This window comes from Arabidopsis lyrata (assembly GCF_000004255.2).
Source record: "Arabidopsis lyrata subsp. lyrata unplaced genomic scaffold ARALYscaffold_8, whole genome shotgun sequence".
Lineage (NCBI taxonomy): Eukaryota > Viridiplantae > Streptophyta > Magnoliopsida > Brassicales > Brassicaceae > Arabidopsis > Arabidopsis lyrata.
Window position 1 is genome coordinate 19,832,703 of NW_003302548.1, and position 27,891 is coordinate 19,860,593.

General features: G+C 37.8%; 8 protein-coding genes and 1 pseudogene across 10 annotated transcripts; 3 read left to right on the forward strand and 6 right to left on the reverse strand.

Moving 5' to 3' along the window:
* Positions 1-48: 48 nt before the first annotated feature.
* On the reverse strand, positions 49-3,102 carry LOC9300790 (DEAD-box ATP-dependent RNA helicase 10). Its single transcript, XM_002866362.2, has 13 exons — positions 2,671-3,102; positions 2,374-2,533; positions 2,216-2,285; positions 2,054-2,116; positions 1,884-1,958; positions 1,675-1,794; positions 1,509-1,550; positions 1,341-1,415; positions 1,097-1,243; positions 879-1,016; positions 663-774; positions 491-579; positions 49-379 (listed from the first exon to the last, which is right to left on the reverse strand). Exons 1-13 carry the CDS (start codon positions 2,804-2,806, stop codon positions 239-241), a joined length of 1,368 nt encoding a protein of 455 aa, XP_002866408.1. The 5' UTR covers positions 2,807-3,102; the 3' UTR covers positions 49-238.
* A 1,635-nt stretch (positions 3,103-4,737) lies between these two features.
* LOC110225805 lies at positions 4,738-5,598 on the forward strand (annotated as a pseudogene).
* Positions 5,599-5,812: 214 nt separating this feature from the next.
* LOC9300791 (replication protein A 70 kDa DNA-binding subunit D) lies at positions 5,813-9,081 on the reverse strand. The gene is made up of 11 exons (XM_021027180.1): positions 8,732-9,081; positions 8,387-8,533; positions 8,065-8,298; positions 7,793-7,970; positions 7,434-7,704; positions 7,118-7,345; positions 6,955-7,033; positions 6,722-6,866; positions 6,474-6,634; positions 6,258-6,378; positions 5,813-6,168 (listed from the first exon to the last, which is right to left on the reverse strand). Exons 1-11 carry the CDS (start codon positions 8,857-8,859, stop codon positions 5,965-5,967), a joined length of 1,896 nt encoding a protein of 631 aa, XP_020882839.1. The 5' UTR covers positions 8,860-9,081; the 3' UTR covers positions 5,813-5,964.
* Positions 9,082-10,240: 1,159 nt separating this feature from the next.
* LOC9302484 (exocyst complex component EXO70A1) lies at positions 10,241-13,212 on the forward strand. Its single transcript, XM_002864669.2, has 2 exons — positions 10,241-10,499; positions 10,621-13,212. The coding sequence occupies exon 2, from the start codon at positions 11,065-11,067 to the stop codon at positions 12,982-12,984; it is 1,920 nt and encodes a 639-aa protein (XP_002864715.1). The 5' UTR covers positions 10,241-10,499; positions 10,621-11,064; the 3' UTR covers positions 12,985-13,212.
* A 505-nt stretch (positions 13,213-13,717) lies between these two features.
* Positions 13,718-16,369, reverse strand: LOC9300792. Of its 2 annotated transcripts, none has more exons than XM_021026466.1 (7): positions 16,253-16,369; positions 15,843-15,916; positions 15,445-15,729; positions 14,787-15,341; positions 14,481-14,693; positions 14,237-14,383; positions 13,718-14,148 (listed from the first exon to the last, which is right to left on the reverse strand). In XM_021026466.1, exons 1-7 carry the CDS (start codon positions 16,266-16,268, stop codon positions 13,954-13,956), a joined length of 1,485 nt encoding a protein of 494 aa, XP_020882125.1. In that variant the 5' UTR covers positions 16,269-16,369; the 3' UTR covers positions 13,718-13,953. The 2 variants fall into 2 exon arrangements, with proteins under 2 accessions (XP_020882125.1, XP_020882122.1); XM_021026463.1 differs by having other exon boundaries at positions 14,787-15,347.
* A 446-nt stretch (positions 16,370-16,815) lies between these two features.
* Positions 16,816-18,741, forward strand: LOC9302485 (glycine-rich RNA-binding protein 3, mitochondrial). The gene is made up of 5 exons (XM_002864670.2): positions 16,816-16,933; positions 17,216-17,364; positions 17,444-17,512; positions 17,652-17,758; positions 17,892-18,741. The coding sequence occupies exons 2-5, from the start codon at positions 17,229-17,231 to the stop codon at positions 18,561-18,563; spliced, it is 984 nt and encodes a 327-aa protein (XP_002864716.1). The 5' UTR covers positions 16,816-16,933; positions 17,216-17,228; the 3' UTR covers positions 18,564-18,741.
* LOC9300793 lies at positions 18,711-21,473 on the reverse strand. The gene is made up of 3 exons (XM_021034271.1): positions 20,124-21,473; positions 19,726-20,036; positions 18,711-19,610 (listed from the first exon to the last, which is right to left on the reverse strand). Exons 1-3 carry the CDS (start codon positions 20,821-20,823, stop codon positions 18,837-18,839), a joined length of 1,785 nt encoding a protein of 594 aa, XP_020889930.1. The 5' UTR covers positions 20,824-21,473; the 3' UTR covers positions 18,711-18,836.
* Positions 21,474-21,788: 315 nt separating this feature from the next.
* LOC110230540 (histone deacetylase 5) lies at positions 21,789-23,404 on the reverse strand. 2 transcript variants are annotated; one of them, XM_021033869.1, is made up of 5 exons: positions 22,953-23,404; positions 22,674-22,867; positions 22,439-22,589; positions 22,304-22,368; positions 21,789-22,200 (listed from the first exon to the last, which is right to left on the reverse strand). In XM_021033869.1, exons 1-5 carry the CDS (start codon positions 23,130-23,132, stop codon positions 22,035-22,037), a joined length of 756 nt encoding a protein of 251 aa, XP_020889528.1. In that variant the 5' UTR covers positions 23,133-23,404; the 3' UTR covers positions 21,789-22,034. The 2 variants fall into 2 exon arrangements, with proteins under 2 accessions (XP_020889528.1, XP_020889533.1); XM_021033874.1 differs by having other exon boundaries at positions 21,790-22,200; positions 22,460-22,589; positions 22,953-23,394.
* Positions 23,405-23,457: 53 nt separating this feature from the next.
* On the reverse strand, positions 23,458-27,735 carry LOC9302486 (histone deacetylase 5). Its single transcript, XM_002866366.2, has 13 exons — positions 27,445-27,735; positions 26,795-26,996; positions 26,538-26,684; positions 26,311-26,423; positions 25,961-26,172; positions 25,819-25,883; positions 25,481-25,651; positions 25,231-25,314; positions 24,777-25,010; positions 24,495-24,688; positions 24,263-24,389; positions 24,113-24,177; positions 23,458-23,995 (listed from the first exon to the last, which is right to left on the reverse strand). Exons 1-13 carry the CDS (start codon positions 27,645-27,647, stop codon positions 23,830-23,832), a joined length of 1,983 nt encoding a protein of 660 aa, XP_002866412.1. The 5' UTR covers positions 27,648-27,735; the 3' UTR covers positions 23,458-23,829.
* Between the last annotated feature and the right edge of the window lie 156 nt (positions 27,736-27,891).

Consider the following 27,891-nt stretch of genomic DNA (forward strand, 5'->3'; position numbering starts at 1 on the left):
ATTTTAGCCAGATTTCTGCAAATTAGAGATAAAACAAAGAGCTGCAAGAGCCACCAAGAACAGACACCAGAGCTTTTAAACATCAACTTCAATAGCATAATCTCTGTCTTTGAGAAACAAAGCAAATAGAAAAATACAAATTACGAGTACAAAATAGATTAAATTTCCCTAGTTCATATGGAAAACTTCAATTCAAAACTTTGGAGAGTTATCCGAAAACAATAAAAACAGAGCCATTTTATCGTTTGAACTTCTTAGAAGACTTCTTGTCTTTGTTACCTCTGTCCTTGTTGCCTCTGTCCTTGTTACCTCCCAAGAACCTCTCACTCTCTTCATCATCTTCTCCCCTTCTCTTCCTACCTCCTGATTCTTTCATATTCTATAACAAATATTGCCAGAAAACATAATTCAATTCGGGATAAATCAAAGTTATAAGTAAAAACAATTAAACCTTTTCACAGGTAGAACTACAAGTGCAGAGTAAATATACCATTGCAGATAACTTTTTCGCTTCTGCAACTCTCTCCAACAATGACAAGACTTCATCTTCCTCAGCTGGATATTCAGGTAGTTTCTTGCCTGAATGTCGAAAAATAGTCAAATGTCTGTCTCCCATGCTAGGATAAAACAATAAAAATGTATCCAATAGTTTTTTTACTTACCAATGAGTTTTTCTATTTGTATATACCACTCGAGCTCATACTGGTTTACAAGTGATATCCCGACACCTGAACGTCCAGCACGAGCGGTTCTTCCTACTCTGTGGATGTAATCCTATGAGCCAAATTTGGAAAATCAATGCAGGTTCTCAAGATCATGGATTCATGAGAAACAAGAAAGAAAAAAACTCATTCATCTGAAGAAAGAAAAGCTCTAACCTTTGAATTTGTGGGAATGTCATAATTGATAACCACATCAACCGATGGGATATCGAGCCCTCTACTAGCCACATCGGTACAAACCAAGATATTACATTCCCCTGCTTTGAACTTATTCAAAGCTCCCAGTCTCTTTGACTGTGAACATTTCAAAGAGCATGAGAAAATTTTGAGAGAAAAGGTCGAGAAATGTTTAGAAAAAGGAGCGTATCATTTACCTGTGTCATTTGACCACTGATAGGAATGGCTCTAAAACCAAGGCTCCGAAGCACCAAAGCCAGGAAGCGAGTACCATCACATGTTCGGGTGAAAATCATTGATGTTGATTCAGGCATTTCACTCAGAATGTATACCAGATAGCAATCCTGTTACAGTGATAAAAAGGGCCATTATAGTCAAAAAAGATGAAACTCTCTTGTGTGTTTGCTACTATCTATATACTCTGTGATGTAAATAATGTACCTTGTATTTAGCGGCAACAAACCGATACTGCTGCTTAAGAGTATCGACTGTGGAATATTTGGAGGCAGCTTCAATCTGGAGGAAAGTAACAAATTTACAACTGTTATAACCTCAAACTATGATAGCTGTGACAAGAAATAATTCCAGTCATTTGGTGTGTCTCCATACCTTCACAGGATTCCTCAAACATGCCCTTTGAAGTTTTCGAACCTAAAAGGCCAAAACAAATTCAGTGACTTTAGCCTGCTGTTCCTTGTCAATCTTCCACTCCAAAAGATTATAGAGTGACAGTTTGATCGATCAAAACCACAACACTCTCAAGTAAGGTTCCTACCTTTTTAGTCATAGTTGCTGAAAAAAGAAATGTTTTACGTTCACGAGGGATCTCTTCCAAAATCTGGTTAAGAGATTTCTCAAAATCTTCATTCAGCAGTCTATCTGCTTCATCAAGAACCTGTTGAATAATGTGAAGTAAATACAAAAATGATAAGAACAGACTTCACCAAAACGAAAAAGACCAACAAAATATAAGCATAGATTTACCAGATATTTCAATGATTTCAGAGAAAAGCCTTTTGTGTCAGACATATGATCCCAAAGACGACCAGGTGTTGCAACCTATGAAACAACATGCCATACTTAGCCACTAGATTCACTTACGATAAGCGTAGAGGCTCAAACAAATGACACTAAGATGAGAACAGTAAACGTACAATAACATGAGGCCGTTTCCCAAGAGCAATAGTTTGTTGCATCCTGTCTATACCGCCAACAAGCTGGAAAAAAATCGGGTAACATTTTCATTTTAAATCCATTCAGTTCTTATTAGCAGGAAGGTTTAAATTGTGGTGAACATGGTTAAAACATGAGCTTACCACAGCACACCTAAGACTTATATCAGCTCCTAGAGCTTCAAACTGCTCAGCAATCTGGATCGCAAGCTCTCTGGAGAGAAAGTAAACAGAAGAATCAAATCCCATAAGAAATATCAAACAAAGTAAACGTTAGAAGAAACTCGATAAGCGAATCATACCGAGTTGGAGATAAAACACAAGCGAAGAAAGCAGGATCAGGTCTACGTCCTTTCTTAGGCTCAGAATCATAAACATACTCAAGAAGTGCTTGCAATATAGGAATTGCAAAGGCTCCGGTTTTACCAGAACCGGTTTGCGCAAGTCCAATTACATCTTTCCCTGAAAGCACATTAGATCCCAATTAATTGCAATGATAAACCCTAATCATCAAAAAGTTGCAAGCTTTTCAATCTCGCAAAGACCTAAACCCAGCCAGAGCTAAGAACCTCAAAACGATTCAATCGTAAGAAACTTACCTTCAAGAGCAAAAGGAAGGGCTTCGGCTTGAATTTTGGAAGGGTTCTTCCATCCCAATCTCTCGCAAGCTTTAACAAGCTCCTCTCGCACACCAAGTTCTGCAAACGTCTTCACCACTTCGTTCTCCTCCTCCATTTTTCAACAAATTTGCTATCTCCTGGACCTCAAAGACAGACCCACCGTATGGGAATCAAACGGCGTTCAGGAAAATAGCGTCTTTAAGATTTCCGGCGGGATTTACGGCTTAAGATAAATCGAGCAGCGTTAGGGTGAAGAGACTAGTGTTGGCTGAGGAACGAGAGTGGAAAGAAAAAAGAGCGAGCTTTGGCGACCAAGGGTTTTAGTTATATTGTTGTTTTATTAAAACCTAATTGGGCCGATATGGGCCTGACTCCTTAACCTTTGGCTAGATAAAGTTAATTCATCTTATATCAGTGGTCGATCATCTTAACCTAACTACCCTTCACAAATCACAACTCTTTGTTTGTTACTAACTACAGATTTAAGAAGGGCCATTTAGGTGAGTGACCATATACATAAATCAAATTAAGAATATAGCACCTTATTTGAAAAAATGAAGAGACTAACATGAAGGGCTTGGGAAATTACCATTTTAGTGTTTTTTTTTTCTTTTAAATTTTTGTTACCCCATCATATTTAAATTGAGCATATATATTTTTTTTTTAAGATTCCAAATTTCAAATATATCTTAAAAAAAGATACATTTTTTTCTGAATGAAACATAGTTTAAATTTTAAAAATTGGATGTAAATTTTTTATAATAGTGAATAGTGTTTGTGGTTAAATACAAGGCATACTATATAGAATCTATATTGAATAGAATGTTGTACTATACCATTTTTCACAAATATACATAAACAAATCCTTAACTTTAAATATTAAACCTAAGAACCTACACTCAAACCAAAAACATATGTATAAAAATGAGCGTTATACCCTAATAAATACAACATATAGCACACGAAATGCTGAATTAAACGCACGACGAATAAAGAACATTATACTCTAAGGGATACAACATAGAGAACCCAAATGACCTAGTTAAATGCACATCAAAGAAAAAAAGTTATACCCCTAATTAATACAACATATGAAACTCAAATTTTCGAGTCAAACTCAAATTTTTTTGAATGTATCATGATTTGAATTTTTAAAAACAGGCACAAATTTATGAAAATTAGTTAAAAATAAATTATTTATGTCTAAATAGAATTACATTAAATGAAATTGTATAGACTAAAATGAAATGTAATGCATAAAATATTATTACTCATAAAAACTTATTAATTTTTCCGAAATTTGTGTTAAACAACATCAAAAAATAAACGATATACCCTAACAAATACAACATATAAAATACATAATGCTAAATTAACTGTACCATAATAACCAATGTTATATCCTAAGTGATACAACATAAAGAACCCCAAACGACCAAGTAAACCATACAACGAAGAAAAACGATATACCCTAAACAATACAACATAAAAAAAAAAAACAATTTGTCGAGGTAAACACATGCCGAAGAAATTATATTATAGTTAAAAGATAACGTGATAATTAAGGAACGCTATACCCTAAGGGATACAATTTAGAGAACCCAAACATCCAAGTTAAACGCACATCAAAAGAAAAAACATTATAACTTAAATAATACAACATAAAAAATCTAATTTGCGGAGTGGAAAACAAACCATATAAGGAATATTATAGCTAAAAAATAACTGAAAATTTTCTTGCTAAACGTATATAGATATTATATCGATTTCTAAAATTTCAAATCAGATAGATACATAAAAAAAGTCTAGTTTTTTCCTTTTAAAAATTAAATTAATATTTGTTAATATAAATTTAAGGTAAAGTATATAAAAGATAAAAAGAAAACAATGAAAAGAGTACATAGAATTTATTTTCCATTAAATTACTATACTATTTCATTTAAAACAAATCTATTGAAAATTAAGTTTCTTATTCTCGTTTTCTTCCTCTATCTATCTCTCTGCACATCATTCTCATCCAATATCTCTTTCAATCTATTGGTTGTTATGTTCTGTTCCTTTCAATCTCACCAAATTTTCATCTTTGCCTTCCAATTTTGATGAATTCTCTTCACCAAACTAAGTTTGTAACCCTAGCTTCTTAAATTATAGAAAAATTCAAATCTGAATGAAACTGGTTTTACTAGATGTGTCTGATTCGGAAATCTGAGAGAGGATATGAGCGATTCACTTAGGAGTATTAGCAGCTTGCCTGGTCCTCTTCGTTCCCATGGCAATGGCGGGTTGGCATCTGAGCAGGAACAAGATGCTCTTCTTTAGTGGCGATGTGTTTACTTCTCTCGCTGTTTGTGTTCATCTCACACCTTATTTCCCTTCCGTTTCCGACATGGTAGCCTCTGTTTCGTCTGTTGTTATCTACTATCATTGTATCTCCTGTATTAACGAAGTGGATCAGATTGTCTGGGGTGTTAAGCCGGTACCGAATCCGGAATTTGTTCATAGGAATAATGGCTCCAAGCTTAATTATTTCGAGAAGAACTGGGATTGGATGAAATAGATGAAGGTTTTGAGTTGTGAGTTTCAGAAATTGGATAAATTTGATGTTTCGGATTTGTGAATTGATCATGGGTGGTTGTTGCTGGGGAATGGGGATTCTCAGGCGAGATTCATGGCTTTGTCGTTGTTGAATCTGGTTTTGGGTTCGGATTTGAAGGCTATGGAATTGGTTAAAGGTGATATGCTAAAGAGACAATGATTTTACACCATTGTGGTTAAGGAGATTGGGATAAAACTAGATTTTGTGTGGGCTCTTTATGAGAAAGAATTAGATGATCTTGCGCATATGTTCTGGATTGGGATGCCAGTTTTGATCAACATGATGTTGAATAGTACTTGAATGCATAAAAAGAAGGAATTGTAAAAGAGATAGGGTATAGAAGAAGTAGGCAACTGTTACTCATGCAACAAGGGTAAACTTGCCAATATTATATGAAATACAAAGAATATTATAGGTTTATGGTTAGAATGGTTACTCACTTAATTTTAAAATTTTTGTTGGTTATAGCCTGCAATTCCCCATTTAAGATTGCTTGTTTTTTTTTACTTTTATGACACCAAAATAGATCGCTTGTAAAAAAGAATTAAGTTTTAAGCAAATTTAAAACCCTAATAATATATATTGCAGAAAGGCTTATATTACAAGCAAAGTTTGAGACTTTTTTAGGCCAGTAGTGTGCTGAGGTTGATGAAAGGAATGGAAAAACAAAAAACTAACTACTGAGATGCTTTGTTCTTGTTGGAGATGTCTTGGAGCAACAATCTTGTTTCAGCAGCAAAATCAAGAGGAGCTACTCCTTTCACAGTTACCCTTTGCCTCTTCTCACCGTTATACTCATTCTGAGAGACACTAACCCGGAAGACATGAGATGACCAGGTTGCTTCTTTCAGTTTTGTCTGATATTCATTTACTTCACCTCCCTGTTAACAAATTTAAACATCAATATGCTATTATATACTTCTAAGTTCTAACAATTAGTTGTAGCTTATATAGGGTTTTGTTTCTTTACCTCTGATCTTAGTTTGTTGAGATCATCGGCTGAACATCCAAGAATCTTCTCTGCTTCATCGTTGAATGAGGAAATCCAAGTTTCTCCAGATGAGTCGGTGACTTTCACCGCCATTATGTACCTACCAACAACCAAAGCAGACAGATTTAAAGTGTCTGAGAAAGGAAGTTAAGAGCAAACCCAGGTTTGATCTATGAATCTGAGTATCTTTCTCACCTTAGGCTGCATTCTTCATATTTTTTCTGGCATCCTTCACACCAGTAACCAGAGTCAAGTGCTTCGGTCACTTTCTTGTTACAAGTCTTACAAGCTTGGTACCACATTGTCTGATCTGGTTTGATGAAGCTTATGTAAGCCCTCGTGCTGAAAAATACAGGCTGCAACAGAAATCCATGTTCATAATAAGTTCATAACTCTATCATTAAGCACTTTTGGTCCAGGACTTGAATTTCAGTGGTTATTACCTTTTCTTCGCCTAAAGATGGGTTGCTTGTGATGTGAGAGAGAAGGACTCGATCAGTATACATAGACCGAGATCCATTCTTGGAAGAGGGGCTCATCCCTGAGCCAATGGAAGACATGGATATCTCCTTGCCTTCAGAATCAAACCTGCAAATGTCAAAGAGAACGATAATTCAATAAACACAGACAAGTTTCATCATTATATTTTACCACCTGACTCAATCCAAAAGCATACCAAGATTTCAACTTTTTAGCTTCTGGTGATTCCGGGTTTATAACCACATTGCTTCTGCTGATGGTGGACAATGAAACACCTGGAGAGATTGGAATCTATCAGCAATAGGTTCAAACAAGTGAGAATTCAACATACTGTTCAATAATATCAAATCCAACATTACCTTGAAAATCTCCAACTTTGAGAGACTTGATTGCGACCACAGGTGACTTATCAGCCATGTCTAGCAGTTCTTGACCTATGCCAGTTGCAAGGTCGTTCCACAGGGACACCACGACAGTTTTCTTCGACTCATCAGCCAAAGTTATATCCCTCTTAGGAATCATCTCATTGTCAGTTCTCCTTCTAATACTCATAGTAGGAGATACACTTTGAACAACTCCGATAAGATCTGGAAACAGCATAACACAAGTTATTATCAATGTATAATTTACCTGCAAAACGAATGTTCAATGACAAAACGGCTCTTAGCCTCGTACCAATAAGCTCCTTCTGATTTACATACAAACCCAACTCTTCAATGGGTACAAAGTTGAATTTTGTCTCAGGGATGAACATTTCTTCACTACTAGCTTCCTCAACCTCTGAATTTTCATTCAGTGTCATCTCATAGTCATTCTGAACTGTCTTGAACTGCTTGTTAGCAAGTTTAAGTGACCCCCTTGATATATAATAGACCTTTCCCAATTGGAATCTGTCATAAAACTTCCTTGCAGCATCATTAAACATCGTTGCTTGAATTTGTGTTCCCTGGATCACAGCCAAATAAAGAAAATAAGTAACCGTATAAAGGTCGATACCAAGTTTGAGATATAAAGTAAACTGGGAGCATTCTTACTTCTTCGTCAGTAAGTTCCACATTGAAGACACATCCTTCCCCTCTAGCGTTTTTGTAATTTCTCATGACTCCCTTGTTAGTGACTCGGACTTTGATGGTCCAGTTTCCTTGATAAGGATTTAATGACACAAGTGGATGAACCCTTCTAGTCATGGCCATTCTTGCAGCTGGTGCAGCACTGCAGAAATCCAAACGAGTTAAAGCAAACACTCATAAAGAACAATTCGACAGAGAAAATGAAAATTGAAGATAGAAAAAGAGAAATTGCCTACTTTCCCCTCTGTTCACTCATTATCTGAGAGGCTGATTTGGCTACAAATTCCTGCTTGGGTTTCAATGTGATACCAGTACAAACATCCGTTTTAACATCATTCACAGGACTGACAGGAGAATGCTCTAGTTTCTGCTTCTTGGGATCACTAGCCTCCGCATGGCTCTTACTCTCCAAGTTGATATCAGAATCAAGCACAGAACCAACAGCCTCACACTTATTCACAAGGAAATATCTGACACAGAGACAATAGACAAACACACATGTTATTAACTGATGAATCAAGAATAAAACAAAAAGAAGAAGCAAAAGAGAGCTCTTACTTTGTTGATTTGCTTGATATGTCGTTAACTGTGAAATCAATGAGACGAATTAGACCCAGATTCTGGATCTTTCCAGAAATAATTTCAGGTGTGAGTGTAGGTGTAAACATTGCTTTGACTCTCGTCTTTCCGTCATTTGCACTAAATCTGTCAACCAAAATCAAAACATATAAACGACCAATCACATCAAATGCATAGAATTTAAAACCTTCACAAACCCAAAACTAGGGATTATAAAAACTCATATCAAAACCCAGATCCGGAACAAACACTAATGTAGAGCAGGAACAAGCGAGATTAAAAAACCAAATAAAATCCAGATCATAAAAAGCCAAGGAAACTTACGTATATCGATTGCCGATAGGTTTAAGATCCACAACTTGAACAACGATCTCAGGTCGTTCGGAGGAGGAATCAAAGGATGGGTTTGACAATACGGTGGAGATAGCATCTGGGGTCACCGAAGTCTGCATCTTTCTCTCTCGATTGAAACGTTTTGGTATCTATCCTTAGTCAGAATGGTAAACCCAAAAGGTGTGTGTGTGTGTGTGATAGTGAGAAGAATGGGAGGTACAAAGGGTTTTTGTAAAGGAGAGAGTTTTAAGCGGGAGCTATTAAATTCGATTTATTGTTCTCCCGCTGATCTCAATTTTCATTTTTTTGGCCAAAAAAAAAAAAACTCTTACCGCTTCTTTTCACTATCTTTCCATTTTTTTGGCGCATATATTTTTGTTTGATAATGGGCTTTAAATTGGAAAGAAAATGTGTTACAAAAGCCTACTCCAGGCCCATATATTTAATCAAACCCATTACTACAAGCAATTGAACTAGAACCATTAGAAAATGACAAAATGTCATTGTGCAATTTTGCAAGAGATTGGCCTTTGTTTGTTTTTTGATAATAATTAGATTGGTTTTTAATTTAGTTTTGAAAAAGCCAATATTTTATATAAAATCAAAAAACTAAAAGCCCTTTTAAAAACTACAAACATTTATGGTTTTGTTTTATGTGTGGGTCTCAACTCAAATCCACCGTATCACACGTTATGACTGATAAATATCTATATAACTAAAAATTATTTCCAACAAATACTAATTTTCTTTTGTTGAAGAACAAAAACGATATTGATTCCAACAAATACTAATATTCATAGATTCTAAAGAGTTTAATACAAAAATGTGATGATCAAAATCAAACATAAATCCAAATTAAACAATATTTACAATCTTTAATCATCATATATCACATGTTTTTGACACTTGAAAGTACTTAGTTCTACGCATTGCGTGAGGCAAACATTTAGTTTTTAATTTATATATGAAGAGAAAATTTTACTTGTTGACGTGGGAAAAAAGCTTGCTAATGTCCTTATAATATGAGCTGTCAACTACTCGTGTGACCCGTACAATTTAAGCGGACGGTTCAGATCAATACATGTGCGAGCCAGTCAAACTTCAAGTATTGACTAATCAACATTTATGACAACAATTTGTTGTTGTACCCCTTAATTTCCTATAACTTCTACATTATCCCTAATGTATCCAATAGCGCTGAAAAACCAACTTAAAATGTGGAAAATGAAATTCGGTTCTCTCTGACGACAACATTATCAAAATCAAGGAGGAAGATAGAACAAAAAAGTTCAAATTCGTAAATGGCGTAAACAAATTAAATAAATTTCGAAGCTTATTAATTACATTTATACGCCCAAATTTTAAGTTAATTAACTTATCATCCCATTATTTTTGTCCCGCCATATGGGGAGTGGAAGTCAAGAGACGAATCAATCTCAACTAGATTCGGGGCGGCCAAACAATTTCAAAGACTAATTAATACTGTATATATAATTGTCCCAAACCTTTCGCAATCTACGAAATTACGGGATCGCCTTCGTTCGAATACTAATTCCAATTTTCAACTTTGTTTTTATATATAGAGTTTGCTTGCACCACAACTTTTTCTTCTTTCCTTCTTCTTCCCCAATATTCTCGCCTAAATTCTCTTGCTCTTGCTTCAAAAATCTCTTCTTTGATGATACAGTAATCGAAATCACAATCTGTTCTTTCCTGGGTTTTGTTTCTTCTTTCCGTTGGACTTTAAGCTCGTTTCACGGTACGTTACTCTGTTTGATCACCAAGTGTATGATAAAATGTTTCTGTGAAATCAAAGAGCTAGCATATCAGTTTCTTCTAATAAACATCTTAATTCCCTCAAAATTTCTCCTTTTTTACAGAAGCAACTAGGGTTTTTGGGAAAGCCGTTGACTTGACTTTTTCTTTGGGGTGTTGTATGGGCTGATAGATAGTATGTTCGTATGAGGAGGAAGAAATGTTGGATTTGAAGAATGCTTCACTGATCTTTTACCATAAGTATGTCAATTGGATTATGCTTAAGTAGTAATGGTTTTTACTATGTTCATGTGGGGATTCCTCTTCCTCTCTGTTTACTTCATTCCCAGATGACTTGAGATTTTTTCGAAGTATAGTTCTTGGGGTTAAGCTTACCTAGTAATCACTTTATATAACATCCCTTAGTTTATCAGAACTATTTCCATTCGTTCAGATCTTTTACTGCTTCCCCCATTTGTACTTTTGAGTTTTCTCTCTTCTGCCGTGTGTATTTAGTTGTCTAGTCAAATTCTAGTTGAGTTTTAGGCTCTAGTCTTTTGGTTTGGGTTATGGCAGAGTTTGAATCCAAGCTTCCTGTTTCCGGGGGGAAAAATCATGTCTTTGAGGCATGTCACCATGTTGTTAAGGCACTGAGGGCATCTGATAACAACCTGGATGCCAACTTGAGAAAGCTCCTAAGTGACCTAGAGTCGCATTTGTCAACATTTGGGATTGCTGATACGAAAGTTGAAGATGCAGGATTCTCTGAGATCAAGGAGAGATTCAAAGAAGCTGTGAAGAAAATCTGCAGTTGGGAGACTAACCAATCGACGATTTTGGAAGCTGGTCTGTCTGCAGCAAATCAATTCTTTCAAGCCCTGTATGAAGTTCAATCAGTTCTTGTGGGTTTCAAAGCTTTTCCCATCAAAACTAACCCGAAAGAGAAAGATGTTTACAACCAAGCTACGGTTGCTCTTGACATCGCGATGCTGAGGCTTGAGAAAGAGCTCCGTGATGTTCTGCATCAGCACAAACAGCATGTACAGCCTGAATACTTGGCTGTTAGTTCCCATAGAAAGGATATTGTGTACGACGAGTCCTTTGTTTCCTTAGATGATGAAGTTGTTGTTGAAGCCTCTTCACACGAAGATGATGAACAGATATCGGATTTCTATAATTCTGATTTACTTGATCCCATCGTCCTTCCTCACATTAAAGCTATTGCAAACACCATGTTTGCTTGCGAGTATGATCAACCATTCTGTGAAGCTTTCATCATCGTTCAAAGAGAAGCTCTGGATGAGTATATGGTCACTCTTGAAATGGAAAGATTCAGCTGCGTTGATGTTCTCAAAATGGACTGGGAGGATTTGAATGGTGCAATGAGAAAATGGACAAGGGTTGTTAAGATCATTACTCAGGTCTATCTCACCAGTGAAAAGCAGCTCTGTGAAGAGATCTTGGGAGACTTTGAGTCAATTTCTACGGCTTGCTTCATTGAAATCTCAAAAGATACAGTTCTATCCCTCCTCAACTTTGGAGAAGCTGTGGCGCTGAGATCTTGCAAGCCAGAAATGCTTGAGCGCTTCCTTAGTATGTATGAGGTTTCAGCAGAGATTCTCGTGGATGTCGATAACCTCTTCCCGGATGAAACAGGCTCGTTTTTAAGAATTGCATTCCACGACCTGTCAAAAAAACTAGCTGATCATACAACCGCAACTTTCTTAAAGTTCAAATACGCAATAGCCTCAGATGAATCCACACGCCCCTTTCATGGAGGCGGAATTCATCACCTGACTAGGTATGTAATGAATTACTTGAAGCTTCTCCCGGAGTATACCGACACCCTAAACTCACTTCTTCAGAACATACACATTGACGACTCAATACCCGAGAAAACAGGAGAAGATGTCCTCGCTTCGACATTCTCTCCAATGGCTAGACACCTCAGGTCAATCGTCACAACTATGGAATCCAGCCTCGAGCGAAAAGCTCAGCTTTACGCAGACGAAGCACTGAAATCCATTTTCCTGATGAACAACTTCCGTTACATGGTCCAGAAGGTAAAGGGATCAGAGCTGAGACACTTGTTTGGAGACGAATGGATCAGGAAGCACATTGCAAGCTACCAACGCAATGTCACAAACTACGAGAGATCCACATGGAGCTCTATACTTGCTTTGCTCACAGACAACAACAACTCTGTAAAAAGCCTGAGAGAAAGATGCAGACTTTTCAGCCTTGCATTTGATGATGTTTACAAGAACCAAACTCGTTGGTCAGTTCCTGATCCAGAGCTCCGCGATGATCTTCACATCTCAACCTCTGTCAAGGTTGTTCAGTCTTACAGGGGATTTCTTGGAAGAAATGCGGTTCGTATAGGCGAAAAACATATCCGATACACTTGTGAAGACATTGAGAATATGCTCCTTGATCTCTTTGAATGTTCGCCATCTCCGAGATCATTGCTCAGTTCTCGTAGGAGATGATGATGATGACTCGAGCCTAATGGACTCTATCTTTGTTCTTTTGTTATTTACTTATGCAATGATTTGTGATTGCTTACATGTAATTAAGGTTGTAGAATTTTTATACTTCATTGTGGGGATGTAACTTGATTTGCGTATCTTGTCACTATGTCATCTTTCGCATGCTTAGTACAAATTTAACGTTTTAAGTCAGATATAACATTTAAAAAGACATGATTTGTTGGTTAACTCGATGGACTCTTCTGATTTAACTGATGTATGGACTTGGGTTATCTCTTCAACTCTTGGCATATGGTGGAAATTATATATTCGATTGGAAGATATCTTTGGGACTTCTTACTTCTCAACTCTGTAATTTATGCTGGATTTTGACTTATGCAACAGCCCAGCCCAGTGCTGACGATTTGTCACATAGAATTCTAATGTTAAATACTTAAATACTACTTCTTGTGCCTGGTGTATATCTGATGGAGAAGGAACATGTCAAGGAAATGAGCTACCAGTAGAAAGAAGACTGGGACTGATTATGATGTCAGTGATGACTTGTCTCCTCAGTTAAGACATGAGAGTATCCTTGAGTTCCACAATCTTGTGTCAAAATTTGATATGGATATTGCCTTAACTTTTTTTGGGACCGTTTGATACCTACATTCGCGTATGAAGCAGATGCCAAATGTTTCTCTTCCTGGTCTTGGCTGAAAAAGTTATAAAACTGAATAAGCTGGATTCAATATCAATCTTTTACCCATATTCTCATATATTGGACCACTACTCAAGGGATAGAGATTAACTGCAAGATGATGAGTGCTCATGCCAAAACTTCATCTACTAAGCCACTACCCTTGCAACTCGGTTCCAAACAAAACAAAACAAAAAGTCTGCAAATTCAGGAATGGAACAAAACTAGGGAAACACTCTAAATAGCCTAAAACAGCCCACCCAGTTCCCCTCTTACAACCAAAGGTTGGTTCAGCAGGCAGTAGCAACAGCAGTTTTCTCCACAGGTAACTCGTTTTCTTTCACCACTTTCGATTCTCTAGTCACTTCAGTCGCAACTCCTAGTGCTGCTGTATCTTCTGAGGCTGTCGTAGACTCTTGAGGTTTCACAATATTAATTTTTGGCATTACACTGCTGTCTCTTTTGTCTGTATTGGCCACCAGCGTCTGCTTGAAAACAATAGCAAAATTTGTAAGATATTCCTGTTATATATATATTGATCAAAAGATTGTTGGTTTTAGAGAGGATTCTTGCCTGTTTTTTGATCTGCAGGTGTTTGCTTTTCCTCTCTTGGATAATCTTTTGACGATTCTCGTAGAACACAAAATCATCGAGGATGCATGTCTTGCTTGCATGGTCCTTGAAAATCTTGATGACTTTAACGCCTTGCTCTAGCTTTACCTGCAGACATAAACAATGGTCATTGTGGGTGAGAAATAAATTACAGATCAATTGTTATAATCCAAAAGGTGATAGATAACACAGAGAGTAGACATACTTCCTGTGTGTCTCTGCTATTTGTAACCGGCTTGTTCTCATTGTTCTCCAGAGTTATATGCCTCAAGGAGCTATTAGGAATATCTTTAACGAAATGCCACTTAACAGGGAAGCAACCAATCCATTTGTCCTGTTGCCAGTATTCAACAGTCTTATTGAAATCAACAGGGCCTACCATCTCGGCTAAACCAACAAATTGTCCACTCGTGTTTACCTGTGAAATCAATGAAAACATAAAAACTCTACTAGTAAAATTGAAATACAAAGCAGAGGTCGACGAATTATTGAAAGTTTTATATTCACTCACAGAGAAAAGTAGAAACACGGGGCAACCATCTAACTTCTGTTTTGCCTCGTTATATGAAGCATCCAGCTTCTTATTACCATTAGGAGTGCTGGACCAAACACTGTATTTGATACTTTTATGAATATCATCTTCACTGTACGATTTGATTACAAAAAACTTTGCTTCTGAGTAGGTCTCAGGGAAATCTATCTTGTTGTAGTCCTTGGGATCTAAAAGAGACACATCTTCACTGAGATTCTCAGTCTCAGTCACTCTCTGCTCCTTGGAAGACACAGTCATCACCTTGGAACCATCTTGGCTGCTGAAACCCTTAGCTCGTGGACCTCTATTCAGCTCATTTAATCCCTCAATGTTTTCTTTGCCATATCCATGAAACCCATTTCTGGTCTTGTAGGTATTGTTAACCGCATACCAGTTGGGCATGTATTTCCATGAGTCATAACCGAAGGAGCCATACCCATAGCCATTCGTGTAAGGACCACACACCCCATAATTCGAGTAAATGTTGTCCATGTATCCTCCATAAGATTGACCTGTACCAGCTGATCTTCCATTCTGAGTCTGCAACATAAGATAATAATAAATCAACCAATAAACAAGTCAAGATTACATATAAAGTGATTACGACTACAGCTGAATGAATGAAATAAGAACATACCAGGTACTGATATTGAAGATTGGTTTTTCCAGAAGCATAGCTCCCACTGTAACCATATCTTGGGAACTGATATGCTGGGGAATAGTACCCATAAGAGTAGGCACCCTTCCCATACGAACCCTTTGCATTATAAGCTGAGCTTTGGTACCCGAGTTTCTTCAGGTTTGATCCCTTGTCTTTGGTCAAACCTCCATCTTTAGACAAAAGACTAGGTTTCCCATTTTTGGTAGCCTCCACTAAGTCACCATTGAGCAAGAAGTCATTACCGTTTCCGCCAAAAGCCCCCTGCAAGTAAAATGTACACTAGACTTTATAAGTTCACTCTGAAAGTGACTCTTATTGAAACCAAAAGGAATGCTTTTTGAATCACACTAAACAAAAGGTGAGCACAACAATACCTTAGTTTCAGAATCAGGAGCTAAAACCTTGGTTGCTGGATCAATAGACAAATTGTGGAGCACATCTGAAACATCTATAAAACAATGAAGGAATAACAAAATTTATGACTTTTCTCGAATCAAAACATCAGATCTACAAGGAAATCAACAAGACAATTCTTCATAAACCCTAAAAGTTGAAGAATTTATGAACGACAGAAGAAAATTTAAAAAAAAACGAAGAAGATCTAAATCCATCGTAGAAAAGCAAGAGTGTCAAAAGAACTAACAATAGATCCAGCTAGAATCAAGAAACTAACTAATATGTAAAACCCTTTGAACAAAAGGAAATCTTTTTTTCGTTTTCCGAGAAGAAAGCCTTGACAGATACTCTTAAAGCGAACACAATGGAAACAGAAAATGAAGGATACGGTCAGGATTCGCCATGGCTGCGTAGTGAGTGGCTTAGCGGCGGAAACTACTTGTTGGAGAGAAGCGAAAATGTGTGAGAGAGAGTAAACGACTGACTAGCGGAGACCACAAAACCCTAAAAGCAACAACTTTTTGAGTATTTCATGTTTCGGGTCAAACCCATTCACTATCGGGTCAAAATAATGTGAGTCGGGTTTCACTCTCAGCAATCTAAATGGGCTCTACAAAAGACAGTTTTGAAGAGGATAAGGCCCAGTTACAAAAACTATTTTTCTTTTTCTTTTTCTTTTTAATTATTATACTTTATCAAACTTGTATGTATGAAAAGGGTTTAAACTCGACAAAATCTTTCTAGAATTAGGCTAATTAATCTTCAAATTCTCCTTTCTTTATTTTCGTTTAAAAACCAAAAAAGGTTATATTTGTTAATTATAGCTACAGGGCAGTCACGTAAAAGAAATGACGTCCCAATGAAAAAGCCTTACGTGGATGATCTTTGTTTTTCCCCAAATTACTTTAGATTTAACGGTCACGATTTACTTAGATCTTGCAACTTCGCTACATAAACCCTTTCTGGGACAAGTAGGGTTTTAAGTTTTAAGAGAAGCGAGAAATCACAGAGAAATCACGCTCATTTCTTTCTCATAAACCCTAAAAGTTTTCAGCTTCGATTCTTAAAGGTTCTTTCTTCTCTGATTTTGAGTCATCTCTGTTACTTGTTCGCTGTTCATTTTCATGGATATAGGTTCCGATCTTTGTGTTTCGATTTTTGAATTCACTTTTTGGTTGCTTAATAGTTTAGGTATTTGCAGAGTGTGAATTAAAAATAGATTTGAATTGTCGTTTTTAAGATACACAAAAAGGATGAAACTTGCCAACTTCTTGATAGGAAATAGGAAATGATATGACCATTACTTTAAATTGACTATCTGGTGGCTAAATTATTTGTGTTTTCATGTTAGATATCTAATTGGGATGGCTTTTTTGAGTAAATTCGGGAACATATTGAAGCAGACCACAAGCAAACAACTCAATGCTCAGGTTTCTTTATCAAGCCCTTCGCTTTTTCAAGCGATAAGGTGCATGTCATCTTCTAAGCTCTTCATTGGAGGTGAGTATAGCCCTTGAAACTAAGAATTGTTTACTTGTTATTTGTTACTAACTGTATCAGTTTTTCGTTCTGTTGCAAGGCATGGCTTATAGCATGGATGAGGATAGCTTAAGAGAAGCTTTCACCAAATACGGTGAAGTCGTTGAAAGTAAGTTACTCATCTGTTTTAGGATTCTTGTCAAATGTTATTGCAGTGTGTTAGTGAACTAATGAATAGGCTCATGGTTCTTGAGTATGGTTTGTTTAGTTGCCTTCTGCTAACCCAGTCTCTATGGTTTTTTACACAGCTAGGGTTATTTTGGATCGTGAAACGGGTAGGTCGAGGGGATTTGGATTTGTTACATTCACCTCTTCAGAAGCGGCCTCTAGTGCTATCCAGGCTTTGGATGGCCGGGTAAGTTCTATTGCTGATCTATGAAACCTTTCAAAGAGTAATAATGTCTGTGATGCTTTCACGTGTCTCGTTGGGTTTAACTTTCATTGATAATCTTCCCTCTTTTTGATCCAATACCTTAATCCTTCCTCAGGATCTCCATGGCCGGGTCGTTAAAGTAAATTATGCAAATGATAGAACTAGTGGTGGCGGTTTTGGAGGTGGTGGCTACGGAGGCGGTGGTGGCGGTTATGGTGGTGGTGGTGGCTATGGAGGTGGAACTGCTGGCGGCTATGGAGGTGGTGCTGGTGGCTACGGAGGTAATGCTGGTGGGGGCTATGGAGATGGTGCTGGTGGCTACGGAGGTATTGCTGGTGGTGGCTACGGAGGTAATGCTGGTGGTGGCTATGGGGGCAGTGGTGCTGGTGGCTATGGAGGCAGTGGTGCTGGTGGCTATGGAGGTGATGCTACTGGTCACGGAGGTGGTGGTGGATATGGTGCAAGCAGTGGCTTTGGATCTAGCGGCAACACGTATGGTGAGGGTTCCAGTGCAAGTGCAGGTGCTGTTGGTGTCTATAATGGAAGTAGTGGTTATGGTAGTGCCAATACTTATGGTAGCAGCAATGGTGGATTCGCTGGAGATAGCCAGTTTGGAGGAAGCCCTGTTGGCAACAGCTCTCAGTTCGGTGGTGACAGTACTCAGTTTGCTGCTGGTGGCCAATCTGGCAGTGAGGATCAATTTGGAAGCATGGAGAATGGTGAAATGAAGATGGAGAATGGACCAGTAGGTGGTGATTTCGAAGATGACATTGCCAAAAGAGCTTGAAGCAACTAGCAAAAAATGTTGTCAAGACTTGTCTTTTCATATTAAAACCTATGATTATTAGTAGCTATTCTACATTGCTTCCTGAATTCAACACTTTATCGAGAAACAATCTGCTTTTGCTATCTTTATATAATTTGTAGCTTGAGATTGTTTCTTAAGGTATACATTGAATTTGAACAAAAAAAGTGAGCTTTGTTTCAACTTTGCTTGTGGTCTACATACTAACCAGACCTTAAGAATTCCATCCACGCAAAACTCTAATGCTGCCTAATGTTACAGATTATGTTCAGTTTCCTCCATGAGAAACAGCATCTTCTGAGCATTCAACACAACAGGAGACCCTTGTTTTGTTTTCTCAACGATCTGCTTTATCAGTTGCTTCTGCATTTCACTCTCAAAGTCATTGCTTTCTTCTTCTTCGTCTTCAATACCAAAAAGGTCTAGTAGCTCCTGCTCCTGCACCTTGAAATCGTCCTTCTGATGGCTCCAAGGTGAGCTTTTGTTTGTTGAAGAGAAATGTTCTTGGTGAATCCCGCTCTCTTGCATCTCCAACGGTGAATCACCATCATCATAATCTTCCGAGTCATCGTTTATTTTCATCAATTCGTCGTAAGAGTCATTAAATGCATCAAGTGCTTCCCCAGTTAAGTTCATAACCAGGGGTTGCATCTCAGCAAGATTAGTCTTGGTGTGCTCAATAGCAACTGGGATTTTCGAGTCACTCTTACATGTCATCACTTCACGGGTATCCCATAACCTTGACCATGACGTCTTCTTGCTCTCTGATTCCATGACCAGCTGCTCCACCTTCCTTTGGCTCTCTTGGAGTGCAGTCTCGAGCTCTTCAATCCGTTGCTCAAGGCGTGAATTGATAACTTTATGCAACCGCAAGCTCAACTCGCAAGGTGAGACTGCATAGTTTCCCGATTCAGGTGTGGAGTTACCACTTGGGTCTTGGTTGGACTCAGTTTCATCTAAACACTTCCCTTTAACCCGATCAGCTCTGAGTTCACCCTGTGCAAATTCTACCTCACAATCCGGCTCCATCTGCAACAAAAATCAAAGTAGAGCTTACAAAACTGAACTTTGAACATCTTGTTTAAGTTTTGGTGATTCAGGCAAGGGAAAGTAAAGAGCATAGTTAAAAGTGTAGACAACACACCTCTATCATATCAGAGAGTCTTGTCTCAATGTTGGAGGAGTTCATGTTAATTTCTAGCCTTTCAAGTTCAGCTTCAAGCTCTGCTTCAATATTACTTATAGATTCTGAATTGTCAGCTGCCTTTTCAATATCTATCTCCTTCACTATCAACGAGTCTTTCATCTCAAGCTCATCTTCTAAATCATGCACCAAGTTCTCTGTTTGCTTCAGCTCTTGTTTGACTTTGCTCACTTCGGCTTGGCTTGCCATGAACGAGGATATGATGCCAATCGAAATCCCGATTTGTAGCAACATTGTTGCTTCACCTTTTCCTGAAAAAAAGAAACTTAAGTGCCATGGACAGTCTTTTCAATTATTTAGTATAAATAGTTACAAGTTAAAGATTTCAACAACTTTACCATGTTTTCTACTCTTGGTCTTCTCATTTCCCACTCTTCTCCTTCTCTCAACGGAAGAATCCAACCAGGGGATTCCGCAACTTTGTGTAGAGTTATCTTCATTGAGAATAATATGTTGGCTCAGCCACAAAGAATCTGCAGCGCTCTTGCTAATTACTCGAGTACCATCAGTCACAAGTAATGGCCTTGAAACTAAAACGTGTGGTGATGGAAATGGGCTAGTCATGTAATCTTCCATGGTCATTTGTTCTCTATGAAACCGAGACATTAAGCAGCTATCCATCGAACTCAAAGGTTTGGCTAATCGCCTGAACCGCTGGTTTCTCCTAAATGAAGAATTCAACTGTGTGTCACCTGCAAGAGTACCACTGGTTTTCCAATTCCCATGTTCAATCTCAGAGAACTCGGGCATCAAACCGAACAAAGTATCTGAACGGTTAGTTTCTTTATATCCCAAATTCTCTCCACTCGTAGATGCATCCAGAGTTTCCCCATCCGATATCATTTTCTCATCCCGAAATTTGTTTTCATTAGCATTCTTGACTCTTACCAATCTGCTAAGCAAGCACCCAGGAGGAGATTCTGGCTTCACATCTTCAGAAGAAGATTCAAGAACATTATCTTTACATTTGGTTACATTCTGCAATTGCTTAGCTATATATCCCGTAGCAGCAGTAGCTGCGATCAACCAAATATCCATTTCGTCCTCTCTTGCCTTCAAGAATCAAGAGAGCAACCCAAAAAATAACAGTAAAATCTCTCCTTCTCCATTCCAATTCAAACACCAATCCAATGAACGAAGTTGAAAGCTCAGGGCTTTAACTGTCAAGAACTCTATCGACAAGAGTTAACGGGCACTTGAGAAATTCCCAAACGAATTCAACACAAGCAACCTCAAGGAGAGACCTAAAAACCCGAATATTAAACGCAGGAATCAGGTCGAGAGCAATGCCCAAACCCTCCACTTTGTACCAAAACTATGCGGAAATCGAATTACTACTGAGCAAAACCCAGAGAAAGCTTTGATTTTTCCGTCAGGGATAAGGTGAGGAGCAGTAACAACGTGTACCCTTTCCTTTAGGTGAAATTTGCAACTTGCAATTTGCAAAAAACCGAACTAAAGAAAAAAAAAAAAAAAGAAAAAAAGGAGAGACCTTGCTTGTGTAGCTTCAAGAAATGATCAATGAACCAATGGAGAAGCTCAAGGTATAAGAAATCGAACAATCGGAATCTTTGTCGGAAGTTGGTACAATCGAATCAGCAAAACATATAGACGGACGAACGGCTCTGTGTTTTATTTTTCATTATCTTCGTCGCTGACAAAAAGACGACGATACGGCAAGTTAGTGAGAAAACTGTAAGGTTATTAAATTCCCAAATATCTCTGATTTATTAATTAATTAAAAGGTTGCTGAAAAGAAAAATAAAACAATTTGTTGAAAAAGCAAACAAACTTAAAAGTTTTACATATTTAACAAAATAATTCAAGTGCTACAGACACAATAACAGAACTTAAAAGTTAGTTACAAAATAGACTCGGATTTACAAGTTAATTAGACAGATATTTTTAAACGATTAACGTTAATAATATTTATTAACTATAGTTATAACTTATAAGAAGAAGAAAAATAGTCTCCAATATGTTAAATGTTTGCATAATTTTTATTTTCGTTCTTATGCCAAATTTTGTAAACTGTAATTATAATATTTTAAAAGATGGCATATAATCGTGTTTTCGGTAAAGCCTAAAACCGAAGATAACTAAAATACATACAGAGCCAGAGGGAGCAAACACATGCTCTCTTTCAAAAGACAAACTCGAAAGTCTCACAATGTGGTTTTAATCCTAATTGAATAACTCAGAAACCCAAATGGTGATCAAAAGGGCGGTTTCTTGGTTAATAATACACACTAGAGAGGTTTAGACGCAGCATTGTCTATGTAAGCCTTAGCTTCTTCTTCAGAGAATCTTCCTCCATCCACAAGGCCCCTTATTAAAGTGTTGGCATAGGCTTTTGGAGGAGGTCTTAGGGGGATCTCACCGGATTTGAATTTCTCAATAGCAGAAAGCGTGCAACTGCAAACACAAAGTTATAATTGAGAAACCTCAGGAAAAAAATGAAGTTGAAAGAGAGCATCCGCTTAGCAGTTTAACTCTGTTTCTGATATTAAAAACTTACGTCAATGTAAGTATAGGAATGTTGCGTTCTTTCTCCAAGCAGACAACATTCCCATACAAACTATCCTGAAAAAATGTCAACGGGTTAAGTGTGATTACTGCATGTTTCTATATATAAGCGTATCAAGCAACTAACATTTGTTATCAGCTGACTAACCGAAGCAGGTACAAGTGAAATGGATCCTTGGTTCTCTACTAACTGCAGAGCAGCTAGATCAAAGAGCGGAGAATCTGAATCTACATTCAACCAATTTTCTTGAAACAGAACGTCGTTGAATTGCTCAAGCCTGTTCACAAAAACAACAACCACACCATAATGAATAAGTAGAAGAGATCATCAAATATGGAAAGTGAGATGAAGAACACTTAACGTGATTCTGTACAAACACATGTGAGTTTGATCTTTGAGATTAGTAAGGGGATTGGTGTAAGCAACTCCCCCTACACCCCAAAAAAATGAAGATTCACGGCCAAAGAACAATCTATGTCGAAATGTTTTCCACACTATTTCCTTGGGTGGACTTTTATCCCTTGAACCGACACATGACTTTATCATTCCCTCGGCCTGAAAATAAACACAAAGAGCGATAGATACATGTGCCAATTAAGACACAAGCTCAGACTCCAAAAAACGAAACAAGGTTACTTACTTGTCCCCCATGAATATAGCAAAGAAACCTCGGTTTCCACATGTTGGATCCATAAGAGGCGTACCAAACGTCAACCTTTGCGAGATCAGCTCTCCATGATGTAGAAGCGCTATCTACTTGCTGGCTTTTCCCGGCGACTTTATCGTCACAGTCTCCATATTTTTTGCCGGCCATGGCCATATCCGGGAGATGAGAGAGAGTCTATCGTTCGACGAGCAGGGAGAAAAAAAGTGAAAATGTCCAATCTTTTGCTTCTGAAGCTTCAAAGTATTTTTACTTTTCATTTTCTATTTATATTTGTTTTCCATTCTCTCTTTTTTTAATAGGTTTGACCAGAACTCTTCACATTACCATTCCGGAGAATAAGAACTTTTCTCTCGGAAATTTTCAGACATAGCGAAAATTCAATCTTTTATAGCCGCCCGATATAATCTTTAAAAGGTTTATATATATACATATCATGTTTTTTTTTTGTTTTTTTTGTTTTTTTTACCGAAATAAGAAATTGGGAAAACAAGAATTCCATAAAACAACCAAACAAACATCAATACAAAGCCGAATTTCAGAAATTAATATGCAATCTGAACCGGCAAACAAGAACCGGGGCCTACACAAACCATAAACTAGACCGAATACAGCTTCTCGGTAAACCCTAAAGCCGAAGATAACTGAGATACATAAGAGACTTAGAGTGTTTGCTTAGGGAGCAAACTCGAAGCACAACACAGCTAAAAGATGACACAATCCTCTCTTTCAAAAGACAAATTCAAAAGTCTCCCAATATTTCTTAACCTGTGGTTTTAATCCTAATTGAATAACTCAGAAACCCAAAGCTCCATATCGTGATCAAAAGGGCGGTTTCTGAGTAAATAATACACTAGAGAGGTTTAGACACAGCATTGTCTATGTAAGCCTCAGCTTCTTCTTTAGAGAATCTTCCTCCTTCCACAAGTCCTCTTATTAAAGTGTTGGCATAGGCTTTTGCAGGAGGTCTTAGAGGGATCTCACCGGATTTGAACTTCTCAACAGCAGAAAGCGTGCAACTGCAAACACAAAGTTATTGAGAAACCTCAGGAAAAAAAAGAGTTACAAGCGATTATTCGTCTAGCAGTTTAACTTGGCTTATGAGCAGCAAAAGAAAAAGAATGATGAAAGCTTACGTCATTGTAAGGATAGGAATGTCGTGTTCTTTCCCCAAGCAGACAACATTTCCATACCAACTATTCTGTAAAAATGTCGATAAACGAGTGTAAGTGTGATTATTACATGTTTCTATAAGCGTATCAATCAACATTTGTCATCTGACTAACCAAAGCAGCTTCTAAAATGGATCCTTTGTTCTCTACTAACTGCAAAGAAGCTAGATCAAAGACCGGAGAATCTGAATCTACATTCAAGCCATTTTCTTGAGACAGAACGTCGTTGAACTGCTCAAGCCTGTTCACAAAAAACCAACCATAGTGAATAAGTAGAAAAGATCACCAAATGAATAAAATAGGGAAAGTGAACGGAAACTGAGATGAAGAGAGTGGTACACTTAACGTGATTCGGTACAAACACATGTGAGTTTGATCAATGAGATTAGCAAGGGGGTTGGTGAAAGCAACTCCTCCTACACCCCAACCAACTGAAGATTCACGGCCAAAGAACAATCTATGTGGAAATGTTTCCCACACTATTTCCTTTGGTGGACTTTTATCCATTGAGCCAACACATGTCTTTTTCATTCCATCGACCTGAAAATAAACACAAACAACCATAGATGTGTCGATTAAGACCAAAGCTCAGACACGACCCCAAAAATAACAAAACAGAATCACTTACCTGTCCCCCTTGAATATAGCAAAGAAACCTTGGTTTCCACATGTTGGATCCAAAAGAGGCATACCAAACGTCAACATTTGCGAGATCAGCTCTCCAAGATGTAGATGCAGTATCTACTTGGTGGTTTTCAAGTAGTGTACCTTGGTGGTTTTCTATGTTGAGTTTCGACATTTGATCCAGGAGTCCATGGGCGTCGTCTTCATTATCAGAGTCGGAGCTTGAGATAAGGATAATCTATATAATGAACAAAAAAAAAAACTGTGATAAGAAATGCCAAGACTGTCTCGAAAAAAGAAGATCAAGCAGAGGAAAATTAGTATTGAAGCAAAGAAGTTAAGAAGTGGTTGCTAAGTGAAAAAAATAGTGAGGTTTTTCGAAATCCGATCTGCCAAGGAAACGCTCTCTGATGAACAATGAACAATGGAAATGATAGACAAAAAGAAGGGTGCCCAACTGGAGTAGGAGTTTTCTGATTAATCAGCTTCCACGATAATTCATCTGCAAGTGAAGGCCAATATGCGCATAGCCTCTTGCGTACCTAAACCCACAAGAAACAGATGAGTTTAGTCAACTAGTAATATAGGCACTACATAATACTTATGACCGAAAACTGGGCTGGAAAGAGAAATCACAGCCAATTTATGGAAGGTTGTTTCAGATTGTGAAATGAGAAAGTTAAAAGATAGGATGATATAGAGCCATACCGCTTGTATGACACGCCATGTAGACTCGAATGGGTATGCTTCAGAAGAACCATGAATTTGTTTGTCTCCAAGCAAAACTTGGACACATGCAAGTGATGACTTTGCAATTGAGTCAAGATTGTACCCTCCCTCTAACGCCATCACAATCTTTCCATGTGCAAACTCCATCAGCTGAGAGAACATTGATGAAACCGAATGATATTAAATGCAACTTTAAGTATTATGTAGCTCAGGGATAAACAACCAGCTAAACCCAGAAGAGTTATTTTCAGTGATGGACATCGATGGAACGCAAATACATATAATGGACAAAAGAGGGAGTTCACTTCAACACCAACCTTCTTCAACATAACTGAGTATGCATATGGGGTCACACGACAACCCCCGAGCGGATCACCAATAGCTGGTAAGAGGAATTTGAAAAGGTTACACAACTCTCAACATGACACAGCTTAAAAAAAAAAGCTTAAACCATGTTACCTGCATCAAATCCAGCTGAAAGCAGAATAATATCCGGGTTAAATTCCCTAGCCACAGGAATCAAGATATGGTCCCATGCAGCAAGATAATCTGCATCTCCGCATCGTCCTTGATCCCATGGAACATTTATGTTAAACCCTTCACCTGGACCTTCCCCAACCATGTTATAATCTCCATCATCACCCGCTGGATAGAAACTCCCATACTCATGCCTAGCCACAAATGCATTTCTAGTTACTTTCCAAGCATAAAAACCAATTAAAGGGGTAGGTAATAGAGTCAACAATAGGCTCCTTAAATCATGGCAAGCGACATCAAATGAAGAGTAAACAAGGGTCACAATTACATACCTATGAACAGAGAAAAATAGCACACGAGGATCTTCCCAGAACATCTTCTGTGTACCATTTCCGTGATGGACATCCCAATCAACGATCAGAATTTTTTTGACCCCTAGATCCGGCTGCATTCAAGAAAAGCAAAGAAGTTGGGAACACGTAAACCAAAGGAATGTGACCAAAGAAGTTGACAGTAATCAAAAGAATCTAACGACATCACAAACAGTAGAAGTCCTTACTCTTTGGTTAAGTAAATAACTAGCAGCGACGGCTATATTGTTGAATAAACAAAACCCCATTGCTTCATCTGCCTCAGCATGGTGCCCTGGGGGCCTGACAATAGCATAACCACAATCTAACTCTCCTTCTGCAACTTTCTCTGCCACCTGTTAAGTTGAAAGAAAAATGTTGTTACCCCATCTTCAATCAAATCATTCTAACAGTTTATAATATACCCTACTATCGTAGAAACAAACAAATCATCTAGTATTATTACCTTTACAACAGATCCAGCTGCAAGATATGCTGCTTCAGATGAACCTCTGTTCAGATAAATCGAATTCAACTGTGAAGCAATCCTGTTTCGCTGATAATCTTTCTGTTTTGTACTAATACTCTTAACTAAATTAACATGGTCCTTTGTGTGAACCAATTGGAGGTGCTTATCTTCCGCTTTGCTACTACCAAGAAGCACACATCTGCAAAAAGGAAGACCAAAATTGTCCATACATAGAATGTCATTTCATCCGAATCCAAAAACAAATTGTGATGGATACACATCCCAAAGACTAGATTCCACCTTCTCTAACTCATGGGCTGCCACATTACTCTAATTAATAATGTTATGAGTGAAACTCAAACATATATGAAAAATTAAAAAAAAATTTATATATGCAATAACTCGAACACAAGACCGAACATAAGCAAAAAGGTAGCCAAATTTATGAAGTGTTACAGTTACGAACCTTTTGATTCTATGAAATACACAATTCAAATTGAGAAAAGTAAAACTCATAACAAACAAGGAAGAACAAATTGAGACCAGTTTCTCAGCTGATAGAATCAGAAAATACCCAATTTGAGCATTTTCTAGGGCTTTATTATCAAACAAACAACAAAGCCGCAAGAGAGGAAGAAAGTATGAACCTTTGAGAAACTCCGGCGAGCTGAAGCTTCTCCCAGATAACTCTGATGCGATCGGGACACTCAGGGTGATCCTCGCCGTCAGGTGTGTCGTGTTTGCACATCGCCTCGTCGTAAATAAGACCCACCTTTCGCTGGCTTTTCCCGGCGACTCTACCGTCGCCGTCTCCACACTTTTTGCCGGAAGATTCTCCGGCCATAGCCATAACCGGGAGATGAGACAAGTCTATCGTTCGAAAAGTGAAAGGTCAAGCGTTGCTGCTCTCAGCTTCGGAAGCTTCCAAGTTCCAAGTATTTTTTAACTTTTCAATTTTATTTTTATATATTTTCCATCTCCTTTATTTTTTTTTTAATAGGTTTGACCATTTTGGAGATTCTTTGGAGGGAAACCTAAGTCTCTCAACCAATCAAAGTGTGACACGTCACATTTTGCTAGAATCAACGATTTTA

Coding starts and splice junctions, on each gene's coding strand:
- LOC110230540 (XM_021033869.1), bottom strand. CDS start 23,132: ATGGCCATGGCCGGCAAAAAATATGGAGACTGTGACGATAAAGTCGCC. Junction 22,868..22,952: donor GCTATATTCATGGGGGACAA/GTAAGTAACCTT, acceptor GTTTATTTTCAG/GCCGAGGGAATGATAAAGTC. Junction 22,590..22,673: donor ATGTGTTTGTACAGAATCAC/GTTAAGTGTTCT, acceptor TTTTGTGAACAG/GCTTGAGCAATTCAACGACG.
- LOC9300793 (XM_021034271.1), bottom strand. CDS start 20,823: ATGGATATTTGGTTGATCGCAGCTACTGCTGCTACGGGATATATAGCT. Junction 20,037..20,123: donor GACCAAGAGTAGAAAACATG/GTAAAGTTGTTG, acceptor TCTTTTTTTCAG/GAAAAGGTGAAGCAACAATG. Junction 19,611..19,725: donor GACTCTCTGATATGATAGAG/GTGTGTTGTCTA, acceptor TTTTTGTTGCAG/ATGGAGCCGGATTGTGAGGT.
- LOC9300790 (XM_002866362.2), bottom strand. CDS start 2,806: ATGGAGGAGGAGAACGAAGTGGTGAAGACGTTTGCAGAACTTGGTGTG. Junction 2,534..2,670: donor CCTTCCTTTTGCTCTTGAAG/GTAAGTTTCTTA, acceptor ATGTGCTTTCAG/GGAAAGATGTAATTGGACTT. Junction 1,959..2,053: donor GGAAACGGCCTCATGTTATT/GTACGTTTACTG, acceptor GTTGTTTCATAG/GTTGCAACACCTGGTCGTCT.
- LOC9300792 (XM_021026463.1), bottom strand. Junction 15,348..15,444: donor ATCTTCAATATCAGTACCTG/GTATGTTCTTAT, acceptor CTTATGTTGCAG/ACTCAGAATGGAAGATCAGC. Junction 14,384..14,480: donor ATAGCAGAGACACACAGGAA/GTATGTCTACTC, acceptor TTATGTCTGCAG/GTAAAGCTAGAGCAAGGCGT.
- LOC9302485 (XM_002864670.2), top strand. CDS start 17,229: ATGGCTTTTTTGAGTAAATTCGGGAACATATTGAAGCAGACCACAAGC. Junction 17,513..17,651: donor ATACGGTGAAGTCGTTGAAA/GTAAGTTACTCA, acceptor TTTTTTACACAG/CTAGGGTTATTTTGGATCGT. Junction 17,759..17,891: donor TCCAGGCTTTGGATGGCCGG/GTAAGTTCTATT, acceptor ATCCTTCCTCAG/GATCTCCATGGCCGGGTCGT.
- LOC9302486 (XM_002866366.2), bottom strand. CDS start 27,647: ATGGCTATGGCCGGAGAATCTTCCGGCAAAAAGTGTGGAGACGGCGAC. Junction 25,652..25,818: donor ACTCAGTTATGTTGAAGAAG/GTTGGTGTTGAA, acceptor ATGTTCTCTCAG/CTGATGGAGTTTGCACATGG. Junction 24,689..24,776: donor GCTATATTCAAGGGGGACAG/GTAAGTGATTCT, acceptor GTTTATTTTCAG/GTCGATGGAATGAAAAAGAC.
- LOC9300791 (XM_021027180.1), bottom strand. CDS start 8,859: ATGCAGACTTCGGTGACCCCAGATGCTATCTCCACCGTATTGTCAAAC. Junction 8,299..8,386: donor ATATCAAGCAAATCAACAAA/GTAAGAGCTCTC, acceptor TCTCTGTGTCAG/ATATTTCCTTGTGAATAAGT. Junction 6,379..6,473: donor TATGAAGAATGCAGCCTAAG/GTGAGAAAGATA, acceptor GGTTGTTGGTAG/GTACATAATGGCGGTGAAAG.
- LOC9302484 (XM_002864669.2), top strand. CDS start 11,065: ATGGCAGAGTTTGAATCCAAGCTTCCTGTTTCCGGGGGGAAAAATCAT.